A 26354-nucleotide genomic window follows, 5' to 3' on the forward strand; every position below is an offset into this window, starting at 1 on the left:
TTCCTCTCTCTCACCAGTCTCAGTCCGAGGGGGAAAAAGAACCCAGCCACCAGTGCCCCACCAGGACACCTCCCCTCTTCCCGTGACAGTCACAACGGCCCCTTGGTTCTAAGCTGTTTCTTTGTGTCACGGTGTGTTGGGGAGGATGAAAGAGGGAAACCTCATGAATGTGATTGTTTGGCAGAAGATTCTGAAAACATGAAGGGTAAAATCAAAGTAGCAATGAAAACCTGCTTTGTGTCATAATTTACAGAGTACTGGTTACTATATGACCAAAGAACAACAGCCTAGCCAGCTAAAGGAGAATCCCTGCTGATAAAACAATGTCCTTCTGCTGATAGAAAGTCCAAAGCTCAAGAAGCAGAATCGCGGTGTCACGATGGGACCTCGGTTCCGTGAACTCCAGCAATGGTCTCCTTAGCTCTGCAGTGTCACCACGGTTCCCAAGAGACTGTTATAAATCTGTATTGTGATATTGGCTTTCGCAAGTATTAGGATGAATATTATATGTTAAATACTTTCTGGCTATGTATGTACTTTTTTTCTTGCTAACAAGTTTTAAGCTTAAAGGAATCTCCTAAGTACAAAGCAAGGAAACCCCAGAGGGCAAAGACAGTGGGGCCCAAGCTGTTATCAGTGGAAGAACAATAGAGCCCAAGCTGTTATCAGCAGCCAGGACCAGGCCGGTGGCAGCAGTGGAAGGATGTGCTGTGAAGCCCAGCTGTCACCAGACTGTTATCAGCACTGACCATTTGCAGAAGAAAGGAAACCAAGCTCAAAATAATGCTCATCAGCAAAAATAATGCTGAACAGCAAAAATAAAAACCATACAGAGCCTGTTCTAAATAGGCGGAACTAGGGAGAGGACATGCTAAATACTTCTTGAAAAAGTTTGAATATGCATTAAACCCTCATAGCAGGAGGGTTTAAAAAGAGTGTTCCGGAGATACCAGCTGTGTTCCTGGCAACCCGCCAGGGCACCCGGCCATTTTAACCCTTTGCCTTATTTCCTTTGTCCCCTAATTGTCTTTTTGTTTATATTAAGCTTTTTATAATTTATTAAGTGAATCTCGTTTTTCACAAGGCTGCTCCTCAGCAGGTGAGCAGGAGCTCAACAGCCAGCTCACCTGTGCAGTGGTGTCCTCTCCTCCAGGGACACACAGCAGCACCTTCAGCTTGGAGCCCCCAGCTTCTTCCCTGTGCCAGGAGCCTCCGCTGCTGCCGTGCCCTGCCCAGGGCTGCCGCTGCACCCCAAGGCCAGGGCTGCCTCCTGACAAGGAGACACCAGGAAATCTCCTGATTCCCCTGCCCTCTCCTGCATCTCAGCAGGAAATCTTGGACCAGAAGCAGTTCGGCAACACCTCAATTTCCCATTTCTTGTCTCAGGTACAGCTCTGGCCTCAGGCAGGGAAATTGCACAACAGCTCGCAGGAGCCTCGTTGTGCCAGTGAAAAAAATCGAATCCCATCTTTTCCTGGAAATATTCTTTATGACAGAATAGTGGCTGGCAGCTGGTGAGGAGCAGGACAGCTCCTGGCTGGTCTCTGCACAGCTCTCCACGTCGTCCTGCTGGCACTGTCGGTCTTGGGCCGGCTGCAGCGGGCACACCTGAGAGAGGCACAAAGCCCAGCTCAGGTGAGCCCACGCTTCAGGAGCGCTGTGTCCTTGTAGAAGGGCAAGGAAGAGGCTCCCAGACTGCCCCTGACTGAGCACAGGGCACTGACCCCTTCTCCTCCTGCCTCAACAGGAGGGCTGCTGCTTACCCAGGGCACTGAAGAACTTTTCTACTTGAGCTCCTTGGACGCCCGGCGCACAGAGAGGAAACTCTCCCTCTCCTGATGCCTGCAGCGTCCCTTCCGGCTCCTCTGCCGATGTTCCACCTGCACACGTGGTGGGAGAGAGGGTCACACGCAGCAAAAGGACCTCTGGATGCCAAGGCAGGGGGATCCAGAGACCCTGAGTTGCACCAGAGAACATTTGGGGTATAAAGCACTTGGTGTGGGCTCTGGAGGAGAGTCGAGTGCGTGTCTGGGGACACTGGGGCAGCGAGGGGGGCACCAGAGTGAAGGTGCCTTGGTGAGGGCCATGGGGTGCCTTGAGAGAGAGGAAACACAAGTGTGTGCCCACAGTGGGGAGAGGGAAGGTGTCGCCCTGGAAATTGAAGCCTTCTGATAACGTTTTCACAGTTCTTGTTACTTTTCCATGAAAGATCTACAAACAGAAGTTGTTTATCACATTCCTTCTGAGGAACGCCTTTTGATGGATGTTTCGCATGACCAGTGTGATTGGGAAGGTGGTGACTTAATTACCCACTCCCTGGTCATTGCTGAGAATCTATAAATACTGGAATCAGAGAATAAAAGCGCACGGGAGGTGGGCGGGGCCAGGACTGTGGGTTATTGTCACGTGAGGGGGACGGTGGGCGGGGCCGGGAACGGGAACGGGATCGGGAATGGAGGAATGGGAAAAGGACCGGGAATGGAATAGGGAATAGGGGAATGGGAATGGGAACGGGACTGGGAATGGGAAAATGGGAAAAGGACCGGGAATGGAATAGGGAATAGGGGAATGGGAATGGGAACGGGACCGGGAATGGGAATGGAGGAATGGGAATAGGGCCGGGAATGGGATCGGGAATAGGGGAATGGGAACGAGACCGGGACCAGGAATGGAGGAATGGGAATAGGACCGGGAATGGAACAGGGAATAGGGGAATGGGAATGGGAAAAGGACCGGGAATGGGATAGGGAATAGGGGAATGGGAAAGGGACCGGGAATGGGAGAATGGGAAAAGGACTGGGACCGGGAATGGAAGTATGGGAATAGGACCAGGAATGGGGTAGGGAATAGGGGATTGGGAACGGGACCGGGAATGGGAGAACGGGAAAAGGACCGGGGATGGGATAGGGAATAGGGAAATGGGAACAGGATCGGGAATGGGAATGGGAGAATGGGAAAAGGACTGGGAATGGGATAGGGAATAGGGAATAGGGGAACGGGACTGGGAATGGGAATGGGAGAATGGGAAAAGGACTGGGAATGGGATAGGGAATAGGGGAATGGGAATGGGACCAGGAATGGGAGAATGGGAAAAGGACCGGGAATGGGATAGGGAATAGGGGAATGGGAACGGGACCGGGACCAGGAATGGAGGAATGGGAATAGGGCTGGGAATGGGGTAGGGAATAGGGGAATGGGAACAGGACTGGGAATGGGAATAAGATGCGGGAGTGTGGGATAGGGAATGGGAACGGGACTGGGATTGGGATCGAGAATGGGAATAGGGATCGGGAATGGGACTGGGATCGGAGGCTGCGATGGGAATGGGGCCAAGACACAGGAACAGGAGGTACCAGGGACGGGGGTGGGGGTCACACTGAGGGGAGGGGGTGTCCAGGATGGGGGGACAGGGACACCAGGAATCGGAACGGGATGGGACAGAGGGGACGTGGGGGCGGGGAGGAAGTGGGGATTGGGCGGGGGGGACAGGGGATGACACAGGGGGACACAGGGACACTGTGGATCTGGTAGGGGGACAGGGGGACATGGGGACACTGTGGAGTGGGTAGAGGGACACTGGGACAGGGGATGACACAGGGGGACATGGGGACACTGTGGAGCAGGTAGAGGGACACTGGGACAGGGGGACACGGGGACACTGTGGAGCGGGTAGAGGGACACCGGGACAGGGGGACACGGGGACACTGTGGAGTGGGTAGAGGGACACCGGGACAGGGGATGACACTGGACTGAGGAGGAGACACAGGCTCTGCTGGGTCCCCCCAGAGACCAGCCAGCCCCGGGTACAGCGTGGCCGAAGCGGCCCCTGGCCTGGCAAGTCCAGAACAATCTCAGGGACACGGGTGTCCCATGGGAGATGAGAGGGAATCTCCTTGGGGACGCTCATGTCCCCCCTGTTGTTCCCAAATGCCCCAGGAACACCAGAGACTCTGAACTTCATCGTCCTTCTTGGGGCTCTCCCTGCTCCAAATCCCTCCCTGTGGCCATAATTAGCTCTAATTAATTAACGGCCCTACTCAATAGCAGGGTGAGGGCACAGGTGGCTCCAGGTGACAGCAGGTGACACTGTGGGGGGGACACAGGAAAAGGGGCCTTGTGGTGGGGTAGGGGTATGTCACACGTCAGTGTCTTCCAAGCCTGGTGAGCGTTCCCGTGGAATTTTCCATCCCCCCCAAGGGGACACGGTCTGGCTGTCCCCTCTTTTGGGGCCACTGCAGTGTCCAGACCCCGGTGATGTGTCCCCAGGGGAACCCAAAACACCCCTCCCCCTCCAAGAGACATCTCCTGAGTCCCCCACTGCCCCCACATGTCCTCAAACTCCCAACGCTCTCCATGGTGTCACTGTGTCCCCTCCCCCATGTCCTGACACCCCCTCCCCAATGTCCCCATGTCTCTCTGCTTCCCTGATGTCCCTCTGACCCCACCTCGTGTCCGTGTGCCCCCTCCCCTGTGTTCTGACACCACCTTCCCAACGCCCCCGATGTCCCTGTGCCCCCTCTACCTGCTGTCCTTGGTGTCCCCATGTCCCCGTGCCCTCTTCCCCTGGTCACAGCCCCCCATGCCTGGTGTCCCTGCCACCCTGGTGTCACCTGGACCGTGACAAGGATGAGTGATCTGCAGCCCAACTGGGCCTGGTGTTTGTCATGGGGACTCACGAAGAAATATTTGAGGCGGTGGCGCAGCCCCAGCTCCTCCTGATCCTCTGTAGGACCTGCCTGGTTCTGATTGGGTTTGAGCCCCTGCGGTTTCTCCCTTGCTGTGTTCCTAAAAGTCCCCGACCTTGAATTCCATCCTGGTTCTGTCCCACAAAACCCGTCACCCAGCCTCTCTTCAGTGCTCTCTGTCTCTGGATCTGAGTTTGTTCCTGCTGAATAAATGGTTTCCTGAGCAGAGCCCGGCCCGTTGGTGTCCCGTGCTGGTTCCTGCTCGCTGGAGCATCCCTGGACATGATCCTGTGGCCCCAGAACGCAGCACCAGCGCTCCAGGGGCTGCTGGGCCACCACCAGCACAGCCGGTGGGACGGTGACGGCACCACTGGCAGCCCTGGTTGGTCAGCACAGGGCAAGGGTGAGGGTGCAGAGCCAGGGGAGCAGGGCCAGCTGGAAGAGCTGCCCCCAGGAGAGCTCATGGTCACTGCTGGCCACCTTGGCCACCGTGGTGCAGGACAAAGCTGTGGCGTCCGGCTGCAGGTGGCAGTGGAGGCGCCGGCGTGGCAGGTCCCGCACTCGCATGGGGGTCAGCGCCAGCTCCAGCCATCCACAGCTGTCCTGGTGGGGCTGGAGATGAAGAGGAATCTGAGGGGGGGACAGGGACAGGGGTGGGGACATGGACAGCCAGGAATGGGGACATGGTGGGGACAGGGACATGGGTGGCGACATCAAGGGACATGGACATGGGTGGGGACATGGACAGCCAGGAATGGGGACATGGACAGGGGTGGGGACATGGACAGCCAGGAATGGGGACACGGGCATGGGTGGGGACATGGAGAGCAATGAATGGGGGACATGGTGGGGACATGGACATGGGTGGCAATATCAAGGGACATGGACATGGGTGGGGACATGGAGAGCCATCAATGGGGACATGGTGGGGACATGGGATGAACTTCCAGGGGATGTGGGTGATGATGGGTTTGTGTGATCTGAGGGCTCTTGGGAGGGACGGGGGGTGTTGTGCTGTGGAAACAGATTCCCCATCACTGCAGCAAGTGCCATGGATCCAAGAGGGGAATTGCCAAGGCTCCCAAGGTGCCGGTTCTGCCCCGCTTCCCAAGGGAGCTGTGCCAGGGCAGGTGACAAGGTATAAAAAGGCTGCAGACTGAAGCAGTGGGTGTGTTCTGGCTGTGCCAGGCAGCCGGGCACCTGCACCTTTTGCTTTCTGATTCTCCCTTTCTAGTCCTTGATGAAACCTCTTAAAAACTGGAGAGGAACTCAAACTCTGCTCTGAGAGGAGCGCTGTGGCTGTTGGACACGGTGGATCAGTGTGGGTTCACAGCACACAGCACGAGTTGCTAAAAGGGGCCTTTATTCTCCAAACTTTTCAGCTTTTAGAGGGTCCCGCGCTACAGGGTTATCGTGGTTAGGTAAAGGAACAGCAGCTCTTGTGCCATTGGTGGGACAAGAGAAAAACGTGCTGTCTCCAGTTATTCAGCACTGTTTGGAGAAAGCAAGATGATTTCCAACCGCTGTCCTCCAGTGTGAGATCCCCCAAGAAGCTTTCCCTTGGGAACAGATCAGCCCCTGGCAGCCTGCAATCCCTCGGGCTCACCGAAAATGGGGTGCACAGAGCGCGCAGCGTTTCTCACGCTGTGTGTTTCAGCCAACAAGAAACGCCAGGTGGAGAAGCAGGAAGGAGGTGTTGGAGAGGAAAAGAAAGGGGCAAGAGCCGTGGCTGGGGCTGGGCAGGTGCCGCTGAGAGCCATGGAGACAGTGAAGGATTGGGGGATCCCCTTCCCTCTGGCACGGGGGCAAATCCCCTTCTTCTCCTTCCTTCTCTTGGTTCCATCCTCTCTCTGTCCGTGCTTTAAGAGAGCGCACCCTGTTAACTCTGTCCAGCACCAGGAGCAGCTTTGGCTTCTCGGCTCCGCGGTGAACGATGGGGATGGAGTTCTTTGTGTCAGATCATTTCTCCTGCTGAATAATTCGCTGTCTGTGCCTGGATCACATTGGCCATTTGTCAGCGCTGCGGGACAGAGTCACTTCAAGCAGTGCCAGCGTGAGGCTGGGCTTGGATGCCTCCCCCAGGCTCGTGTCTGTGGGAAGGAGTAGGGAAAGCAGGGGCTCCTCTGTGGCCCTCATGGCTCAGGGGCTAGGAGACACAAACTTTGAACAGTTCAAGGTTTTAGATGTTATAGATACATTTTATATTGTTGGCTTTTCGCAAATATTAAAATGAATGTTATAAGAATGAGAAATTTTGTTGTATTAATAGAGTTTCCTTATTGCTGTTATTGATGAAATTTAGAAATAGTAGTATAATACATATATGTTAGGCTATGGCATAGTATTAAAATAAAAACTGCTTTTGTTTGTATAACCCAAAAACTGAGAAGAAAAAAAAAATTTGCTAGAGAACTCCTGCATTTGTAAACTCTCTTACCCAGATGAAGACAGCAGTGACCAGAACTCTGGGGGGAGGAATTTATTGCATTTCTGGTATCAGGGAATGTAAATCTCAATGGCACCAAGAAGATAGATCTATTGGGAAGGGGGCAGGAGAAAACTAAAGAGAAGAACACCAAAGATCCTAAGAAGAATGTCTGAATATGTGTGAGAATTTATGGATATGTAGTAGGGTTCTGTTTTTAAGGGACAATCCTTTGTCAGTAAGGTGAATGCAGAGACACCTGGCCCTATCTGTATACTTTACTTTATTTTTTCTCCTAATTGTTTTTTTATTAAACTTTTAAATTCTATATATAAATAGAATTTATATATAAATTAATATAAATAAATATTTTTATAATTATTTATATTTATATAAAATTATTTATATAATATATATGATGTAAATAATATATTTTTATATATAATATTATATATTATATTATATTATATATCATTATATCTGTAATAAATATTAATACATTATATTATTAATAATATAATATATTAATAATATATAATATTATAATGTACTATATTAATAAGACTATATTAATATTAATGATAATATTAAGATATTATATTTATAATATATATTATATATATTAAAAAAATTATATATAAATTTTTAAATTCTATAAAAATTAAGTGAACCCCGTTTTTCACACAGAGAAGCCAAGGCCTTCATTAGAAACAAACCTCGGGACAGCGAATGCAAAGGAGCAGAGCGGCGGGGCTCAGCGCCTTTCCCGGCTGCAGGCAGAGCCCCCCGAGCCATTTCCCCAGCGGGGGCTCCGCTCCCCGGGCAGCGCCCAGCGCTCCCCGCTGCCCCCCGAGCTGCGCCAGCCCCGCTGTCCCCAGAGCCCCGGGAGCGCAATTCGGGCTCGGGGGGGAGCGGGACGGCACCCGGCATCGGAACCGGCAGCCCCCGAGCCCCCTGCCCATCCCGGGGGGCTCACGGGGGGCTCCCCCCCAGCCGACAGCCGGTGGGGCAGAGCGGGGGGGAAAGCGGGGGGAAAGGGGGGCCGGGAAGGCAGCGGAGGAGGAGCGGGAGGAAGAAGAGGGACAGAGGAAGAGGAGGAGCAGGAAGAGGAGGAGGAGGAGCAGGAGAAGCCCGCGGAGCTTGTGGCGGCCGCTTGAGCCCCGCGTGGCCCCGCATCCGTAGTGGAAGCTCGCCCCAAATCTCTCGCCGCATCTCCGAGGGTTTGGGATTTTTTTTGGGTGGGGGGCGGGGTTGGGAGCTGTCGGATTTCGGAATGGAGTCCCAAAAAGATTTGGGTGTCGGTGGGAGAGGTATTATTATATTATATTATATTATATTATATTATATTATATTATATTATATTATATTATATTATATTATATTATATTATATTATATTATATTATATTATATTATATTATATTATATATCATTATTGTATGATGAGGGGATGTTTTTGGATGTTGGAGGAGTCCGGAGCCGAGGCGCAAATGGCCCTTGGGGGGGTTTTGGGGGGGTTTTGGGGTCTCCAGGTGGCGATGGCCCGGTCCCGGCGGGGATGGCCCGGTCCCGGGGGGAATGACCCGATCCCGGCGGGAATGGCCCGGTCCCGGGGGGGAATGGCCCGATCCCGGGGGGAATGGCCCGGTCCCGGGGGGGAATGGCCCGATCCCGGGGGGAATGGCCCGGTCCCGGCGGGAATGGCCCGGTCCCGGTGGGAATGGCCCGGTCCCGGCGGGAATGGCCCGGTCCCGGGGGGAATGGCCCGGTCCCGGGGGGAATGGCCAGGTCCCGGCGGGAATGGCCCGGTCCCGTGGGGAATGGCCCGGTCCCCGCGGGAATGGCCCGGTCCCGGCGGGAATGGCCCGGTCCCGGCGGGGAATGACCCGGTCCCGGGGGGAATGGCCCGGTCCCGGCGGGAATGGCCCGGTCCCGGGGGGAATGGTCCGGTCCCGGTGGGAATGACCCGGTCCCGGAGGGAATGGCCCGGTCCCGGCGGGGAATGGCCCGGTCCCGGCGGGAATGGCCCGGTCCCGGCGGGAATGGCCCGGTCCCGGCGGGAATGGCCCGGTCCCGGCGGGGAATGGCCCGGTCCCGGCGGGGAATGGCCCGGTCCCGGCGGGAATGGCCCGGTCCCGGCGGGGAATGAAGCGCGGGAGCCCCGGCGTGGGGAGAGGGGCGAGAGCAGAGCTGGGGGAGCTGCGGCAGCCTGGAGGGGCGGTGGGGCCTGGAGATGAGTGGGGTCCGGGTCGGGCGAAGCTCGGAGCGCTGTCGGGGAGGGGAGGGGAAGGCGTGAGTGTGTGGAGTGGGGGATGCTGAAGAAGGGAGCCCGGGAGCCCCGGGAGCCGAGGCAGAATCGGGGGAGGATGAGCCCTGGCAGCCCCGACACCCCCTGAGCATGGCTGAGCAGGAGCCGGGGGAGGGGGCGTCCCCAGGAGCCACGGGCCCCCCAAAGGAAGGGCTCTGGATCGGGGGAAGTGCCGGGAGAGTTTCTTTGGCCTCCTGCTTTGGGGATTTTTGTGGGCACCAGAGCCGCGGTGATCTCTAGAGATGGATTTGGGCAGTGGGACCTTCAAAAGCCAAGGCACTCACACCTTGTTTTTCCCCCAGACCAGGATTTCTCATTCCCAAACCTTGGCCAGATGGAGGAGGAGGCTGTGAGGAAGAGGAAGATGTCCCAGGACAGCCAGGCAGGTGAGGAGGGAGTCAGTGCCCCTTTCCCTCTCTCTCCTGCTCCATCTCCCAGCCCAGCCTGGCCCCCGGCTGCAGGACAACCCCGCTGCCGACGCCGTCCTGCCGGGGACGCACTGGGGGGATCTCCTTCCCCTTCCCTCTGGCACGGAGGCAAATCCCATCCTCTCCTTGTCCTTCCTCCCCCAGACAAGGAGCTGAGGATGGAGACCAGGGAGGACAAATCCCCGGGTCAGAACCTCGTGGAAGAGGCTGTTTTGAGCAGCTCCACGGGACAGGAATCCAACGGGGAGGAAAAGCCACGGAGAACCCGCAGGAGGAGGAGCTCCAAACCCAGCCCAGGGTGCTCTGAGGATGAAAGACCCACCCTGAGCCGGGAAGGTGGCCAGAGATGTGGCCAGAGCTCTGAGCTGGTGGTCCATGAGAAGCTCCAGGATGGGGAGAAGCCCCACCAGTGCTTGGAGTGTGGGAGGAGTTTCTTCACAAGGTCCCGCCTGCTCCGCCACCAGATGATCCACACGGGGGAACGGCCCTATGAGTGTGGGAAATGTGGGAAGGGCTTCAGAGACACCTCGGATCTGCTCCGCCACCAGACCGTCCACACCGGGGAGCGTCCCTATGAATGTGGGGAATGTGGGAAGGGCTTCACCGTCAGGTCCCACCTGACTGTCCACCAGAGGATCCACACCGGGGAATGTCCCTATGAATGTGGGGAATGTGGGAAGAGATTCAGCATCAGCTCCAGTTTGATCCGCCACCGGATGGTCCACACGGGGGAACGGCCCTACCAGTGTGAGGAATGTGGGAAGGGCTTCAGGAAGAGCTCCCACCTGGTCAGGCACCAGATGACCCACACTGGGGTGCGACCCTATGTGTGTAGGGAATGTGGGAAGGGCTTCCGTGACAGCACTGACCTGATCATGCACCAGTCAATTCACACCGGGGAATGTCCCTACACGTGCTCAGAGTGTGGGAAGAGCTTCACCCAGCGCTCCAACCTGATCATCCACCAGTCAGTTCACACCGGGGAGAGGCCCTACAAGTGCTCAGAGTGTGGGAAGAGCTTTACCCTGCGCTCCAACCTGACCATCCACCAGAGGATCCACACCGGGGAGAGGCCCTACAAGTGCTCAGAGTGTGGGAAGAGCTTCACCCAGCGCTCCAACCTGACCATCCACCAGAGGATCCACACCGGGGAGAAGCCCTACAAGTGCTCAGAATGTGGGAAGAGCTTCGTGCAGAGCTCCTACCTGAACATCCACCAGAGGATCCATACCAGGGAGACACCCTACAAGTGCTCACAATGTGAGAAGAGCTTCATCTATCGCTCCAGGCTTATCGCCCACCAGCGCACCCACAGCATGGAGGGACTCTAACAGTGTCCCCAGTGTGGGCAGAGCTTCTCCCAGAGCTCTACCGTGAGCCAACAGCACGGGAGGTCCCGGTAAGGGAAGCCCTGCGCGTGCCCCGCTTGCGGGAAGAGCTTCGTGCGCTGCCCCAGCTCCATCCTCCTCTGGATGATCCCCAGTGAGCCTGGCTGGGCAGGGACTCGGTGATCCGTGCTCCTGCTGATCCGTGCTGGGAAGACACCTGGCTGGTGGTGTCCACATCTTCCTGGTTCCCTGTGCTCATCTGGGCTCAGCAGGACCAAAACTGGGATGCAGAATGACGTTCGGAATTCATTGGCAACAGCGGACTTTTTTTACTTTCGACCTCAAAAAATCTCTTCTTTTGTGTTCAGTCATTTCTTCTGACGGTGTCAAGGAATAGCGGTTGGTCTTGGAGATCTTTTCCAACCTCTGTCATTCCATGATTTTAATTGTCTCTGGCCCTCAGGTACCTTTTACAGCCAGGTGGTGATGGACCAGCGCAAAACACCAAGATTTTAGAGACCATGGAGTGGAAACTCAGCTAACAAAGTTTTTTTTCCACCTACCCAGGCACATGGACTCGTAAATCCTGGTATTCTGGCTTTGTTTTTCTTCCATTTTCCTTCATCCCTTCACCCAATAGTTGAGTAAAAATAAAGATCTTGAACTAAGACATGGATGAGGAGATGGGGAGACATGGACATGGTGGGGACATGGTGGGACATGGGACATGGTGGGGACGTGGACATGGACATGGATGGGGACATGATGGGACATGGGACATGATGGGGATGGGGACATGGATGGGGACGTGGTGGGATGTGGTGGGGATGGGGACATGGACGTGGATGGGGACATCATGGGACATGGTGGGGACTTGGTGGGGATGGGGATATGGACATGGATGGGGGCATGGACATGGATGGGGACATTGTGGCACATGGTGGGGATGGGGACGTGGACATGGATGGGGACATCATGGGACATGGTGGGGACTTGGTGGGGATGGGGATATGGACATGGATGGGGGCATGGACATGGATGGGGACATTGTGGCACATGGTGGGGATGGGGACATGGATGGGGACATCATGGGACATGGGTAGGGACATGATAGGGATGGGGATGGGGACATGGGCATGGATGGGGACATGGTGGGACATGGGACATGGTGGGGATGGGGACAGCAACATGGATGGGGACATTGTGGGACATGGGACATGGTGGGGACGTGGACATGGGTGGGGACATTGTGGCTCATGGTGGGGATGGGGACGTGGACATGGATGGGGACATGGTGGGACATGGTGGGGATGGGGACACGGATGGGGACATGGTGGGGACATGGTGGGGATGGGGACATGGACATGGATGGGGACATCATGGGACATGGTGGTGATGGGGATGGGGACATGGACATGGATGGGGACATCGTGGGACATGGGTCGGGACATGATGGGGATGGGGTGGGGACATGGGCATGGATGGGGACATGGTGGGACATGGTGGGGGTGGGGACATGGTGGGACATGGTGGGGATGGGGATGTGGACATGGATGGGGACATCATGGGACATGGTGGTGATGGGGATGGGGACATGGACATGGATGGGACATCGTGGGACATGGTGGGGATGGGGACATGGACATGAATGGGGACATGGTGGGACATGGGAAGTGGTGGGGATGGGGACGGTGACATGGACATGGGTGCAGACGTGGCTAGGGGTGGGGATAATTGGGCATGAGAGGTCACACAGATGGTGACATGTGGGTTTATGGCCACGGATGGTGACAGGTGGCCTAGGGGACACGTCCATGCCATAAGATGTCCCATGACCGAGGAGAACACATCCCCACCCCCACCACCACCACGATACCATCCCCTTCATGCTACCCTTTATTCCCAGCTCCTCCCCTGGGTGTGACACCCGCCTCGCGGGCTGTCCCCATGTCCTGGTGGCCCGTGTCCCTCAGGCCACTCCCGCCAGCGGCTCCAGCAGCAGCCAGAGCCCGTCCTCGGCACGCAGGATCAGCTCCGGCTTGCGGCGCGGGGGTGGCCTCGCCGTGTCCCTCCGCAGCACAAAGCGGGACAGCGTCAACGCCACCACCACCTTCATCTCGGCCATGGCAAAGCTCTGCCCGATGCAGTTCCTGCCACCACATCCCCGCTGTCATTGTCACCCCACTGCCACCCCACTGAGCCCAGCTGTCACCCCAGCCAGCCAGGGATGGGGGTGGCACCTGGGGACACTCCTGTCCCCGCCCCACCACGTACCTGGGGCCAGAAGAGAAGGGGATGAAGGATGCTGGGGACCGTCCCTTGCTGTTCTCTGGGCTGAACCTCAGGGGGTTGAACACCTTGGGGTGACACCGACACTGTCACACGGAGGGGACGCAGCTGTCACCACCGTGGTGACGGGGACACATCATAGGGTGGCCCTACCTCGGGCTCGGGCCAGAGGTCTGGGTTGTGGTGGGTCCCGTAGATGCTCATCAGGCAGATGACCCCTGGTGGGATGGGAATGGCCACTTGAGGGGCAGCAGGGGAGGGTGGGAGGTGACACGGGGGTGACCCTGGCCATGCCATACCCTTGGGGGTGACACGGGGGTGACCCTGGCCATGCCATACCCTTGGGGGTGACACGGGGGTGACCCTGGCCATGCCATACCCTTGGGGGTGACACGGGGGTGACCCTGGCCATGCCATACCCTTGGGGATGACACGGCCATCGCGCAGGGGGACATCCTGGGTGCAGCGCCGGGACACGGCGGTGACGGGAGGGTGCAGCCGCAGGCTCTCCTTGATGCACATGGTGGTGAAGGGCAGCCGGGACAGGTCCTCCCTGGGGACAAGTGGGGGTGGCACCGTGTGGGGGGTGGCACCTCCAGCCAGGTGGCCAGGGGTGGCCCTGGGGACATCTCACCATTCAATGTCCGCAGTGTCCCGGCCGGCCAGGAGCTGCTGGACCTCCTGGCGGCAGCGCTCCTGGTGCTCAGGGTGGCCAGCCAGGTTGTAGAAGAGCCATGCCAGGCCACTGGCCGTGGTGTCGTGGCCTGTGGGGACGTTGGGTGACTGAGGGGACACTGGAGTGGCCACCCGCCCCAAGTGGCGCCTGGGAGCTCGTGCTCACCCTCAAACATGAAGGTGTCGGCCTCAGCCGCGATGTCCTCGTCCGACAGGGTGTGGCCATCCTCGTCCTGGGTGGGTGACATGAGCCATGGGCCACCTGGGGCCACTGGTCTATGGACAAATCCCATCCACGGCCACCATCATCTCCCCATGGCCACCACCACCCTACGGGCACCACCATCCCACTGGCCACCAGCTCTGTGGCCACCATTGTCATCCCATGGCCACCACCCTATGGGCACCACCTTCCAACTGGCCACCAGCTCTGTGGCCACCATCATCTCCCCATGGCCACCACCATCCCACTGGCCACCAGCTCTGTGGCCACCATTGTTACCCCATGGCCACCACCACCCTACGGGCACCACCATCCCACTGACCACCAGCTCTGTGGCCACCATCATATCTCCATGGCCACCACCACCCTACGGGCACCACCATCCCACTGGCCACCAGCTCTGTGGCCACCATTGTTACCCCATGGCCACCACCACCCTACAGGCACCACCGTCCCACTGGCCACCAGCTCTGTGGCCACCACTGTTACCCCATGGCCACCACCACCCTACGGGCACCACCATCCCACTGGCCACCAGCTCTGTGGCCACCATCATCTCCCCATGGCCACCACCATCCCACTGACCACCAGCTCTGTGGCCACCATCATCTCCCCTTGGCCACCACCACCCTACAGGCACCACCATCCCACTGGCCACCAGCTCTGTGGCCACCACTGTTACCCCATGGCCACCACCACCCTACGGGCACCACCATCCCACTGACCACCAGCTCTGTGGCCACCATCATCTCCCCATGGCCACCACCATCCTACAGGCACCACCTTCCCACTGGCCACCAGCTCTATGGCCACCATCATCTCCCCATGGCCACCACCACCCTACAGGCACCACCATCCCACTGGCCACCAGCTCTGTGGCCACCACTGTTACCCCATGGCCACCACCACCCTACGGGCACCACCATCCCACTGGCCACCAGCTCTGTGGCCACCATCACCTCCCCATGGCCACCACCACCCTCCTGACCACCTGCATGCCCCCGTGGCCACCACTCCGGCCCCACCTTGGCGAGCAGCAGGAGGTCAATGAAGTCCATGCCTCGTCCACGGTGGCTTTCCAGCCAGGCCTGGTGGCCCAGGCGGGCGAGCGCGCGGCGTCGGCGCTGGACCACGTCGGCGGTGAAGGCGTGGACGGTGGCGCAGGCGCGGGCGAAGCGCCGGCCATCGGAGGAGAGCCTGTAGAGCCACCACGGGTGGAGAAGTGGCCGCAGCTGGCGCCGGACCACCAAGGAGCTCAGCTCTAGGATGGCCTGGATGTACTCGCTGGGCCGCCTGCGGGGACAGCAGGGGGGACACTGTGGCCACCAGCACGGCCAAAGGGGACCATGGTGGGGCCATTGGGGCCACCAGAATGGCCAGTGAGGATGATTGCAGGGCTAGGATGGCCAATGGGGACAATGGGGGGGCCAGAATGGCCAACAGGGACAATGGCAGGGCCACCATGGACCATGGTGGGGTCACCACGGCCACCAGGATGGCCAGCAGGGACTATGGCAGGGCCACCGGAATGGCCAGTGAAAACAATTACAGTGCTAGGATGGCCAATGGGGACAATGTGGGGGCCAGGATGGCCAGCAGGGACCATGGCAGTGTCACCATGGCCCCCAGGATGGCCAGCAGGGACCATGGCAGTGTCACCATGGACCCCAGGATGGCCAGTGGGGACTATGGCAGGGCCACCAGAATGGCCAGTGAGGACAATTACAGGGCTAGGATGGCCAACGGGGACAATGGGAGGACCAGGATGGCCAGCAGGGACAATGGCAGGGCCACCATGACCCCCAGGATGGCCAGTGGGGACTATGGTGGGGCCACCACAGCCCCCAGGATGGCCAGCAGGGACCATGGCAGGGCCACCAGGATGGCCAGTGAGGACAATTGCAGGGCTAGGATGGCCAATGGGAACAATGGCGGGACCAGGATGGCCAGTGGGGATGATGGTGGTGCCACCATGGCCACCAGGATGGCGAGCAGGGACCATGGTGGGGCCATCTCGGCCCCCAGGATGGCCAGCAGGGTCCATGGCAGGGCCACCATGGACCATGGTGGGGTCACCACAGCCCCCAGGATGGCCAGCGGGGTCCATGGCAGGGCCACCAGGATGGCCAGCGGGGACAGGTGGCACTCACTCCTGGCAGTGGCTCTCGTGGCTGAAGATGCACTTCTGGAGGGTGTCCAGGGTGAGGAGGCTCAGGGGCTGCAGCACCTCCAGCTCCACTGGCCCCGTGCCAGCGGCCACCACTGACCCCCACTTGTCCTGTGGGGATGGACCGGGTCAGGGAACAGGGACAGGGACAGGGACAGGGACAGGGACAGGGGACAGGGACAGGGTACAGGGGACAGGGACAGGGGACAGGGACAGGGACAGGGACAGGGGACAGAGACAGGGGACAGGGACAGGGACAGGGGACAGAGACAGGGGACAGGGACAGGGGGACAGGCACAGGGACAGGGACAGGGACAGGGGACAGGGACAGGGGGACAGGGACAGGGGGACAGGGGACAGGGGACAGGGACAGGGGGACAGGCACAGGGACAGGGACAGGGACAGGGGACAGGGGACAGGGACAGGGACAGGGACAGGGACAGAGACAGGGGACAGGGACAGAGGGACAGGCACAGGGACAGGGACAGGGACAGGGAAAGGGACAGGGACAGGGACAGGGGGACAGGCACAGGGACAGGGACAGGGGACAGGGGACAGGGGACAGGGACAGGGACATGGACAGGGGACAGGGGACAGGGACAGGGACAGGGACAGGGACAGGGACAGGGACAGGGACAGGGACAGGGTGTGGGACAGGTGCAGGGATGAGCCAAGGGTGGGGCTGGGGTTTGGGGGCAGGTTTGGGTTTGGCGTACGGGACAGTGCAGGATTTGGGGTACAGGATGATGCAGGATTTGGGGTGCAGGATTTGGGGTGCAGGATTTGGGGTACGGGATTTGGGGTGCAGGATTTGGCGTATGGGACAGTGCAGGATTTGGGGTACGGGATTTGGGGTGCAGGATTTGGGGTGCAGGATTTGGGGTGCAGGATTTGGGGTACGGGATAGTGCAGGATTTGGGGTGCAGGATTTGGGTTACGGGATTTGGGGTGCAGGATTTGGGGTACAGGACAGTGCAGGATTTGGGGTGCAGGATTTGGGGTACGGGATAGTGCAGGATTTGGGGTGCAGGATTTGGGGTATAGGACAGTGCAGGATTTGGGGTGCAGGATTTGGGGTATGGGATTTGGGGTGCAGGATTTGGGGTGCAGGATTTGGGGTGCAGGATTTGGGATACGGGATTTGGGGTACAGGATGGGACTCGGGGTGCAGTACAGGACTCAGGGCACAGCAGTGGGTGTAGGATAGAATTTGGGGTGCAGGTCAGGGTTTGGGGTGCAGCGCTGATGTTTTGGGGTGCGAGTCAGGATTTGGGGTGCAGCAGTGATGTTTTGGGGTACAGCAGTGATGTTTTGGGGTGCATCACTGATATTTTGGGGTGCATCACTGATGTTTTGGGGTGCAGCTGGGGACTCTGCCGGTCCCGGCTCTCTCACCAGCATCACGCGGGTGCTCCGGTTGAAGATGCCCAGGTAATCCCGCAGCAGGTCCCCGTGGAAGGCGGGCGCCAGGAGCCGCCGGTGCCGCGCCCAGCGCTCGCCGCCGCTCAGCAGCAGCCCCTCCCCTGGCGAGGGGACAGCGGGCTCCTGAGGGCACCCAGGGGTGCTGTCCCCTGTCCCCCACCGCCCCTGGCCGCTGTGACACACCCAGATCCACCTGGGATCACCCAGGGGTGCTGTCCCTGTCCCCTGTGACACACCCAGATCCACCTGGGATCACCCAGGGGTGCTGTCCCTGTCCCCTGTGACACCCAGCTCCATTCATGACACACCCAGGGGTGCTGTCCCCACCCCTGTGACACACCCGGATCCACCTGGGGCCACCCAGGGGTGCTGTCCCCACCCCTGTGACACACCCAGAGCCACCTGGGATCACCCAGGGGTGCTGTCCCTGTCCCCTGTGACACCCAGCTCCATTCATGACACACCCAGGGATGCTGTCCCCTGTCCCCACCCCTATGACACACCCAGAGCCACCTGGGGCCACTCAGGGGTGCTGTCCCTGTCCCCTGTGACACACCCAGATCCACCTGGGGCCACCCAGGGGTGCTGTCCCCACCCCTGTGACACACCTGTACCCACCTGGGGCCACCCTGGGGTGCTGTCCCCACCCCTGTGACACACCCAGATCCACCCGGGGCCACCCAGGGGTGCTGTCCCTGTCCCCTGTGACACACCCAGAGCCACCTGGGGCCACCCAGGGGTGCTGTCCCTGTCCCCTGTGACACACCCGGATCCACCTGGGGCCACCCTGGGGTGCTGTCCCTGTCCCCTGTGACACACCCAGATCCACCTGGGATCACCCAGGGGTGCTGTCCCTGTCCCCTGTGACACACCCAGATCCACCCGGGGCCACCCAGGGGTGCTGTCCCTGTCCCCTGTGACACACCCAGATCCACCCGGGGCCACCCAGGGGTGCTGTCCCCACCCCTGTGACACACCTGTACCCACCTGGGGCCACCCTGGGGTGCTGTCCCCACCGTCACCCTCTCCACTCACCAAGCCAGGGCTTGAGGAAGCCGTAGAAAATTTTGTCCTTGGGTGCCACGAAAGCTGCAGGGGACAATGACAGGGAGGGTGGGGACACACCGGGGTGGCATCGGGTCCCCTGGGTGGGGACCCTGCACCCACCCACAGCCAGCTGGGGACCCTCTCCCAGCACCCACGGCCACCAAAGGACAGGAGCTGGGGGACAACCAGAGGCTGGCCACGGTGACACCTTTGGGAACCTCGAGGACAGCTCGGTGGCCACCATGGGCCGGCACCTGGCCTGGCCACGGGGGGTGGCATTTGGTGACAGCCACGTCTGGTGTCCCATGTCCCACCTGAGGCGCTGAGGAGCGGGCGGAGGGTGCTGGGGTGGAAGAGGCGCAGGACGGGCAGCCAGGGCAGTCCCCACCACAGGCAGCCGTGACGGTACCGGGCCACCAAAGCGTCCACCTGCTGCAGGCCCTGCTCCGTGCTCTGGCCCTGGGCACAGCAGGGGACAGCTGTGTCACCAGGGACAGACAGCTGTGTCACCGGGGACAGCAGGGGACAGCTGTGTCACCGGGGACAGCAGGGGACAGCTGTGTCACCAGGGACAGACAGCTGTGTCACCAGGGACAGACAGCTGTGTCACCGGGGACAGCAGGGGACAGCAGGGGACAGCAGGGGACAGCTGTGTCACCAGGGACAGCAGGGAACAGCTGTGTCACCAGGGACAGACAGCTGTGTCACCAGGAACAGGAGGGGACAGCTGTGTCACCGGGGACAGCAGGGGACAGCTGTGTCACCGGGGACAGACAGCTGTGTCACCAGGGACAGACAGCTGTGTCACCGGGGACAGCAGGGGACAGCAGGGGACAGCTGTGTCACCAGGGACAGCAGGGGACAGCAGGGGACAGCTGTGTCACCAGGGACAGCAGGGGACAGATGTGTCACCAGGGACAGACAGCTGTGTCACCAGGGACAGCAGGGGACAGCTGTGTCACTGGGCACAGGGAGCCTTGGGGACACTGCCAGCCTCGGGGACACGTGTGTCTGTCCCCACCCTCACAGGTGCCACCACCCTGTCCCCCCCCTCACAGGTGCCACCACCTTGTCCAAACCCTCACAGGGGCCACCACCTTGTCCACACTGTCCCTCCCCAGGGGCCACCACCCTGTCCCCACCCTCACAGGTGCCACCACCCTGTCCCCATTGTCCCTCCCCAGGTGCCACCACCCTGTCCCCATTGTCCCTCCCCAGGTGCCACCACCCTGTCCCCACCCTCACAGGTGACACCACCCTGTCCACACTGTCCCCTCACAGGTGCCACCACCTTGTCCCCACCCTCACAGGTGCCACCACCTTGTCCGCACTGTCCTTTCACAGGTGCCACCACCCTGTCCCCACTGTCCCCTCGCAGGTGCCACCACCTTGCCCCCACTCTCCCCGCCAGTGCCGCCACCCCATTCCTTCTGTCCCCTCATAGGTGCCACCACCCTGTCCTCACTGTTCCCCCAAGTGCCACCACCCTGTCCCCACTGTCCCCTCGCAGGTGCCACCACCCTGTCCCCACTGTCCCCCCCGTGCCACCACTCCATTCCTTCTGTCCCCTTGCAGATGCCACCACCCTGTCCCCACTGTCCCCTCACAGGTGCCACCTCCCTGTCCCCACTGTTCCCCCCCAGTGCCACCACTCCATTCCTTCTGTCCCCTTGCAGATGCCACCACCCCTGTCCCCGCTGTCCCCTCACCATGCCGGTGTGTCCCAGCAACCAATTGCGCCAGGGGGGGACCGGGAACTTGTTCAGCTGGTGACAAGTGGCCCGGAACCGGGTGACAGCCACCAGCCCATCCCAGAGCCACCGCAGCAGCAGGGCCACCACCAAGGTGCCCAGGGCCACCACGCCCAAGGAACCCAGAGCCGCGGCCACCGCCATGGAGCTCCTGGGGACAGGCTGGGGACAGGACAAAGGGCGGCCGTGGGCGGTGGCAGCTGCGGGGTGACGTGGTGACACTGGGCGGGGTGACACTGGGCTGAGTGACACCGAGTTGTCACCGCTCTGAGTGTCACCAAGCTGGCTGTCACCGGGCTGGGTGTCACCGAGCTGAGTGTCACCAAGCTGGCTGTCACAGAGCTGGGTGTCACCGAGCTGGGTGTCACCGAGCTGAGTGTCACCGAGATGGGTGTCACTGAGCTGGATGTCACCAGGCTGGGTGTCACCGAGCTGGGTGTCACCGAGCTGAGTGTCACCGAGATGGGTGTCACTGAGCTGGATGTCACCAGGCTGGGTGTCACCGAGCTGGGTGTCACTGAGCTGAGTGTCACTGAGCTGGGTGTCATCGGGCTGGGTGTCACCAGGCTGGGTGTCACCGTGTGCGGCTTTTGTCGCAAGGTGTGTTCTGGTGGCAGCGCCCTCCGACACGTCCTGGTGGCATCGTGTCCCCCCCCCCCCCCCCCCCGCCCCCTGTGTCCCCGTTTACCTGTGTGTGTCCCTGTCCCTGTCCCTGTCCCTGTCCCCCCCCTTTCCGTGTCCCCCTCTGTGTACCGCTGTCCCCTCCGTGTGTCCCTGTCCCTCTGCACGTGTCCCTGTCCACTGTCGTGTGTTCCTGTCCCCTCCGTGTGTCCCTGTCCCTCTGCACGTGTCTCTGTCCACTGTCCTGTGTCCCTGTCCCCACCGAGTGTCCCTGTCCCTCCCCGAGTGTCCCTGTCCCCTCCATGTGTCCCTGTCCCCCCTCGAGTGTCCCTGTCCCTCCCCGAGTGTCCCTGTCCCCTCCATGTGTCCCTGTCCCCCCTCGAGTGTCCCTGTCCCCCCTCGAGTGTCCCTGTCCCTCCCCGAGTGTCCCTGTCCTCCCTCCATGTGTCCCTGTCCCCTCCCAGTGTCCCTGTCCCCACCGAGTGTCCCTGTCCCTCCCGGTCCGTCCCCTGCCCCCCGCCCCCAGCGGGACCGAAGTCCCTGAGGTGCCGGGGCCGTGTCCCGTGGGCTGTTCCCGTGTCCCCTGGGATATTCCCGGGCCCCGTGGGATATTCCCGTGTCCTGTGGGATATTCCCTTGTCCCGTTGGATATTCCCATGACCTGTGGGATATTCCCGTCTCCCGTGGGATATTCCTGTGTCCCGTGGGATATTCCCGTGTCCCGTGGGATATTCCTGTGTCCCGTGGGATATTCCCGTGTCCCGTGGGATATTCCCGTGTCCCGTGGGATATTCCTGTGTCCCGTGGGATATTCCCGTGTCCTGTGGGATATTCCCGTGTCCCGTGGGATATTCCTGTGTCCCGTGGGAAGTTCCCATGTCCCGTGGGATGTTCCCGTGTCCCGTGGGATATTCCCGTGTCCCGTGGGATGTTCCCGTGTCACGTGGGATATTCCCGTCTCCCGTGGGATATTCCCGTGTCCCGTGAAATATTCCCATGTCTCGTGGGATATTCCCATGTCCCGTGGGATATTCCCATATCCTGTGGGAATATTCCTGTGTCACGTGGGATATTCCCATATCCTGTGGGATATTCCCGTGTCCCGTGGGATATTCCTGTGTCCCGTGGGATATTCCCGTCTCCCGTGGGATATTCCCGTGTCCTGTGGGATGTTTCCGTGTACCGTTGGATATTCCCGTGTCCTGTGGGATATTCCCGTGTCCCGTGGGATATTCCTGTGTCACGTGGGATATTCCCATATCCTGTGGGATATTCCCGTGTCCCGTGAAATATTCCCGTGTCCTGTGGGATATTCCGGTGTCCCCTGGGATATTCCTGTGTCTCGTTGGATATTCCCGTGTCCCGTGGGATATTCCCGTGTCCCCTGGGATATTCCCGTGTCTCGTGGGATATTCCCGTCTCCCGTGCGATATTCCCGTGTCTCGTGGGATATTCCCGTGTCCCGTGAAATATTCCCGTGTCCCGTGGAATATTTCCGTGTCCTGTGGGATATTCGCGTCTCCTGTTGGATATTCCCGTGTCCCGTGCGATATTCCTGTGTCCCGTGGGATATTCCAATGTCCCGTGGGATATTCCCGTGTCCCTTGGGATATTCCCGTGTCCTGTGGGATATTCCCGTGTCCCGTGGGATATTCCTGTGTCCCGTGGGATATTCCCGTGTCCCGTGGGATATTCCTGTGTCACATGGGATATTCCCATATCCTGTGGGATATTCCCGTGTCCTGTGGAATATTCCCGTGTCCCCTGGGATATTCCCGCGTCCCGTGGGATATTCCCGTCTCCCGTGGGATATTCCCGTGTCCCCTGGGATATTCCCGTGTCCTGTGGGATGTTCCCGTGTCCTGTGGGATATTCCTGTGTCCCGTGGGATATTCCTGTGTCCCGTGGGATATTCCCGTGTCCTGTTTGATATTCCAGTGTTCTGTGGGATATTCCCGTGTCCTGTGGGATATTTCCGTGTCCCATGGGATGTTCCCGTGTCACGTGGGATATTCCCATATTCTGTGGGATATTCCTGTGTCCCGTGGGATATTCCCACGACCCGGGGGATATTCCCGTGTCCCGTGGGTATTCCTTTGTCCCCTGGGATGTTCCTGTGTCCTGTGGAATATTCCCGTGTCCTGTGGGATGTTCCCGTATCCCGTGGGATATTCCCATGTCTCGTGGGATGTTCCCGTATCCCATGGGATATTCCCGTGTCCCGTGGGATATTCCCATGTCCCGGGGGATTTTCCCGTGTCCCGTGGGATATTCCTGTGTCACATGGGATATTCCCGTCTCCCGTGGGATATTCCCGTCTCCCCTGGGATATTCCCGTGTCCTGTGGGATTTTCCCGTGTCCCGTGGGATATTCCTGTGTCCCGTTTGATATTCCTGTGTACTGTGGGATATTCCCGTGTCCCGTTTGATATTCCCGTGTCCCGTTTGATATTCCCGTGTCCCGTGGGATATTCCCGTGTCCTGTGGGATATTCCCGTGTCCCCTGGGATATTCCCGTGTCCCGTGGGATATTCCCGTGTCCTGTGGGATATTCCCGTGTCCCGTGGGATATTCCCGTGTCCCGTGGGATATTCTCGTGTCCTGTGGGATATTCCAGTGTCCTGTGGGATATTCCCGTGTCCCGTGGGATATTCCCGTGTCCCATGGGATATTCTCGTGTCCTGTGGGATATTCCCGTGTCCCGTGGGATATTCCCGTGTCCTGTGGGATGTTTCTGTGTCGCGTTGGATATTCCCGTGTCCTGTGGGATATTCCTGTGTCACGTGGGATATTCCCGTGTCCCGTGAAATATTCCCATGTCCCGTGCGATATTCCCGTGTCCCGTGGGATATTCCCGTGTCCTGTGGGATATTCCCGTGTCCAATGGGATATTCCCGTCTCCCCTGGGACATTCCCGTGTCTCGTGGGATATTCCGGTGTCCCGTGGGATATTCCTGTGTCCCGTTTGATATTCCTGTGTACTGTGGGATATTCCCGTGTCCTGTGGGATATTCCTGTGTCACGTGGGATATTCCCATATCCTGTGGGATATTCCCGTGTCCTGTGGGATATTCCCGTGTCCCCTGGGATATTCCTGTGTCCCGTGGGATATTCCCGTGTCCCGGGGGATTTTCCCGTGTCCCGTGGGATATTCCAGTGTCCCATGGGATTTTCCCGTGTCCCGTTTGATATTCCTGTGTACTGTGGGATATTCCCATGTCCTGTGGGATGTTTCCGTGTCCCGTTGGATATTCTCGTGTCCCGTGGGATATTCCTGTGTCCCGTTTGATATTCCTGTGTACTGTGGGATATTCCCGTGTCCCGTGGGATATTCCCGTGTCCCGTGGGATATTCCCGTGTCCTGTGGAATATTCCCGTGTCCCCTGGGATATTCCCGTGTCCTGTGGGATGTTCCCGTGTCCTGTGGGATATTCCCGTGTCCCGTGGGATATTCCTGTGTCCCGTGGGATTTTCCTGTGTCCCGTGGGATATTCCCGTGTCCTGTTTGATATTCGAGTATTCTGTGGGATATTCCTGTGTCCTGTGGGATGTTTCCGTGTCCCGTTGGATATTCTCATGTCCTGTGGGATATTCCCGTGTCCCGTGGGATATTCCTGTGTCACGTGGGATATTCCCATATCCTGTGGGATATTCCCGTGTCCCGTGAAATATTCCCGTGTCCTGTGGGATATTCCGGTGTCCCCTGGGATATTCCTGTGTCTCGTTGGATATTCCCGTGTCCCGTGGGATATTCCCGTGTCCCGTGGGATATTCCTGTGTCTCGTGGGATATTCCCGTCTCCCGTGCGATATTCCCGTGTCTCGTGGGATATTCCCGTGTCCCGTGAAATATTCCCGTGTCCCGTGGAATATTTCCGTGTCCTGTGGGATATTCCCGTCTCCTGTTGGATATTCCCGTGTCCCGTGGGATATTCCCGTGTCCCGTGGGATATTCCCGTGTCCCGTGGGATATTCCCGTGTCCCTTGGGATATTCCCGTGTCCTGTGGGATATTCCCATGTCCTGTGGGATATTCCGGTGTCCCCTGGGATATTCCTGTGTCCTGTGGGATATTCCCGTGTCCCGTGGGATATTCCTGTGTCACATGGGATATTCCCGTCTCCCGTGCGATATTCCCGTGTCTCGTGGGATATTCCCGTGTCCCGTGAAATATTCCCGTGTCCCGTGGAATATTTCCGTGTCCTGTGGGATATTCGCGTCTCCTGTTGGATATTCCCGTGTCCCGTGCGATATTCCTGTGTCCCGTGGGATATTCCAATGTCCCGTGGGATATTCCCGTGTCCCTTGGGATATTCCCGTGTCCTGTGGGACATTCCCGTGTCCCGTGGGATATTCCTGTGTCCCGTGGGATATTCCCGTGTCCCGTGGGATATTCCTGTGTCACATGGGATATTCCCATATCCTGTGGGATATTCCCGTGTCCTGTGGAATATTCCCGTGTCCCGTGGGATATTCCCGTGTCCCGTGGGATATTCCCGTCTCCCGTGGGATATTCCCGTGTCCCCTGGGATATTCCCGTGTCCTGTGGGATGTTCCCGTGTCCTGTGGGATATTCCTGTGTCCCGTGGGATATTCCTGTGTCCCGTGGGATATTCCCGTGTCCTGTTTGTTATTCCAGTGTTCTGTGGGATATTCCCGTGTCCTGTGGGATATTTCCGTGTCCCATGGGATGTTCCCGTGTCACGTGGGATATTCCCATATTCTGTGGGATATTCCTGTGTCCCGTGGGATATTCCCACGACCCGGGGGATATTCCCGTGTCCCGTGGGTATTCCTTTGTCCCCTGGGATGTTCCTGTGTCCTGTGGAATATTCCCGTGTCCTGTGGGATGTTCCCGTATCCCGTGGGATATTCCCATGTCTCGTGGGATGTTCCCGTATCCCATGGGATATTCCCGTGTCCCGTGGGATATTCCCATGTCCCGGGGGATTTTCCCGTGTCCCGTGGGATATTCCTGTGTCACATGG

At 58.9% G+C, this 26354-nt stretch overlaps 1 protein-coding gene and 1 pseudogene across 1 annotated transcript; one reads left to right on the forward strand and one right to left on the reverse strand.

The window, feature by feature from the left end:
- The window catches only part of LOC131591011 (zinc finger protein 850-like), a 32289-nt pseudogene extending 21041 nt beyond the window's left edge, over nucleotides 1-11248 (forward strand).
- A 1798-nt stretch (nucleotides 11249-13046) lies between these two features.
- On the reverse strand, nucleotides 13047-20939 carry LOC131591007 (cytochrome P450 4F3-like). Its single transcript, XM_058861425.1, has 12 exons — nucleotides 20706-20939; nucleotides 19311-19455; nucleotides 18985-19038; nucleotides 17923-18050; nucleotides 16511-16638; nucleotides 15386-15653; nucleotides 14304-14370; nucleotides 14097-14226; nucleotides 13882-14015; nucleotides 13616-13680; nucleotides 13448-13530; nucleotides 13047-13323 (listed from the first exon to the last, which is right to left on the reverse strand). Exons 1-12 carry the CDS (start codon nucleotides 20889-20891, stop codon nucleotides 13143-13145), a joined length of 1569 nt encoding a protein of 522 aa, XP_058717408.1. The 5' UTR covers nucleotides 20892-20939; the 3' UTR covers nucleotides 13047-13142.
- Nucleotides 20940-26354: the final 5415 nt, after the last annotated feature.

This window comes from Poecile atricapillus, chromosome 36, assembly GCF_030490865.1.
Source record: "Poecile atricapillus isolate bPoeAtr1 chromosome 36, bPoeAtr1.hap1, whole genome shotgun sequence".
NCBI classification, from domain to species: domain Eukaryota; kingdom Metazoa; phylum Chordata; class Aves; order Passeriformes; family Paridae; genus Poecile; species Poecile atricapillus.

What these genes read in the sequence shown, in the direction of transcription:
- LOC131591007 (XM_058861425.1), bottom strand. Translation starts at nt 20,891, where the DNA reads ATGGCGGTGGCCGCGGCTCTGGGTTCCTTGGGCGTGGTGGCCCTGGGC. An exon ending in TGCTGGGACACACCGGCATG is followed by an intron (nt 19,456 to 20,705) that starts GTGAGGGGACAG and finishes TGCTGTGCCCAG; the next exon opens with GGCCAGAGCACGGAGCAGGG. An exon ending in GACACTGCGGACATTGAATG is followed by an intron (nt 14,016 to 14,096) that starts GTGAGATGTCCC and finishes ACTTGTCCCCAG; the next exon opens with GGAGGACCTGTCCCGGCTGC.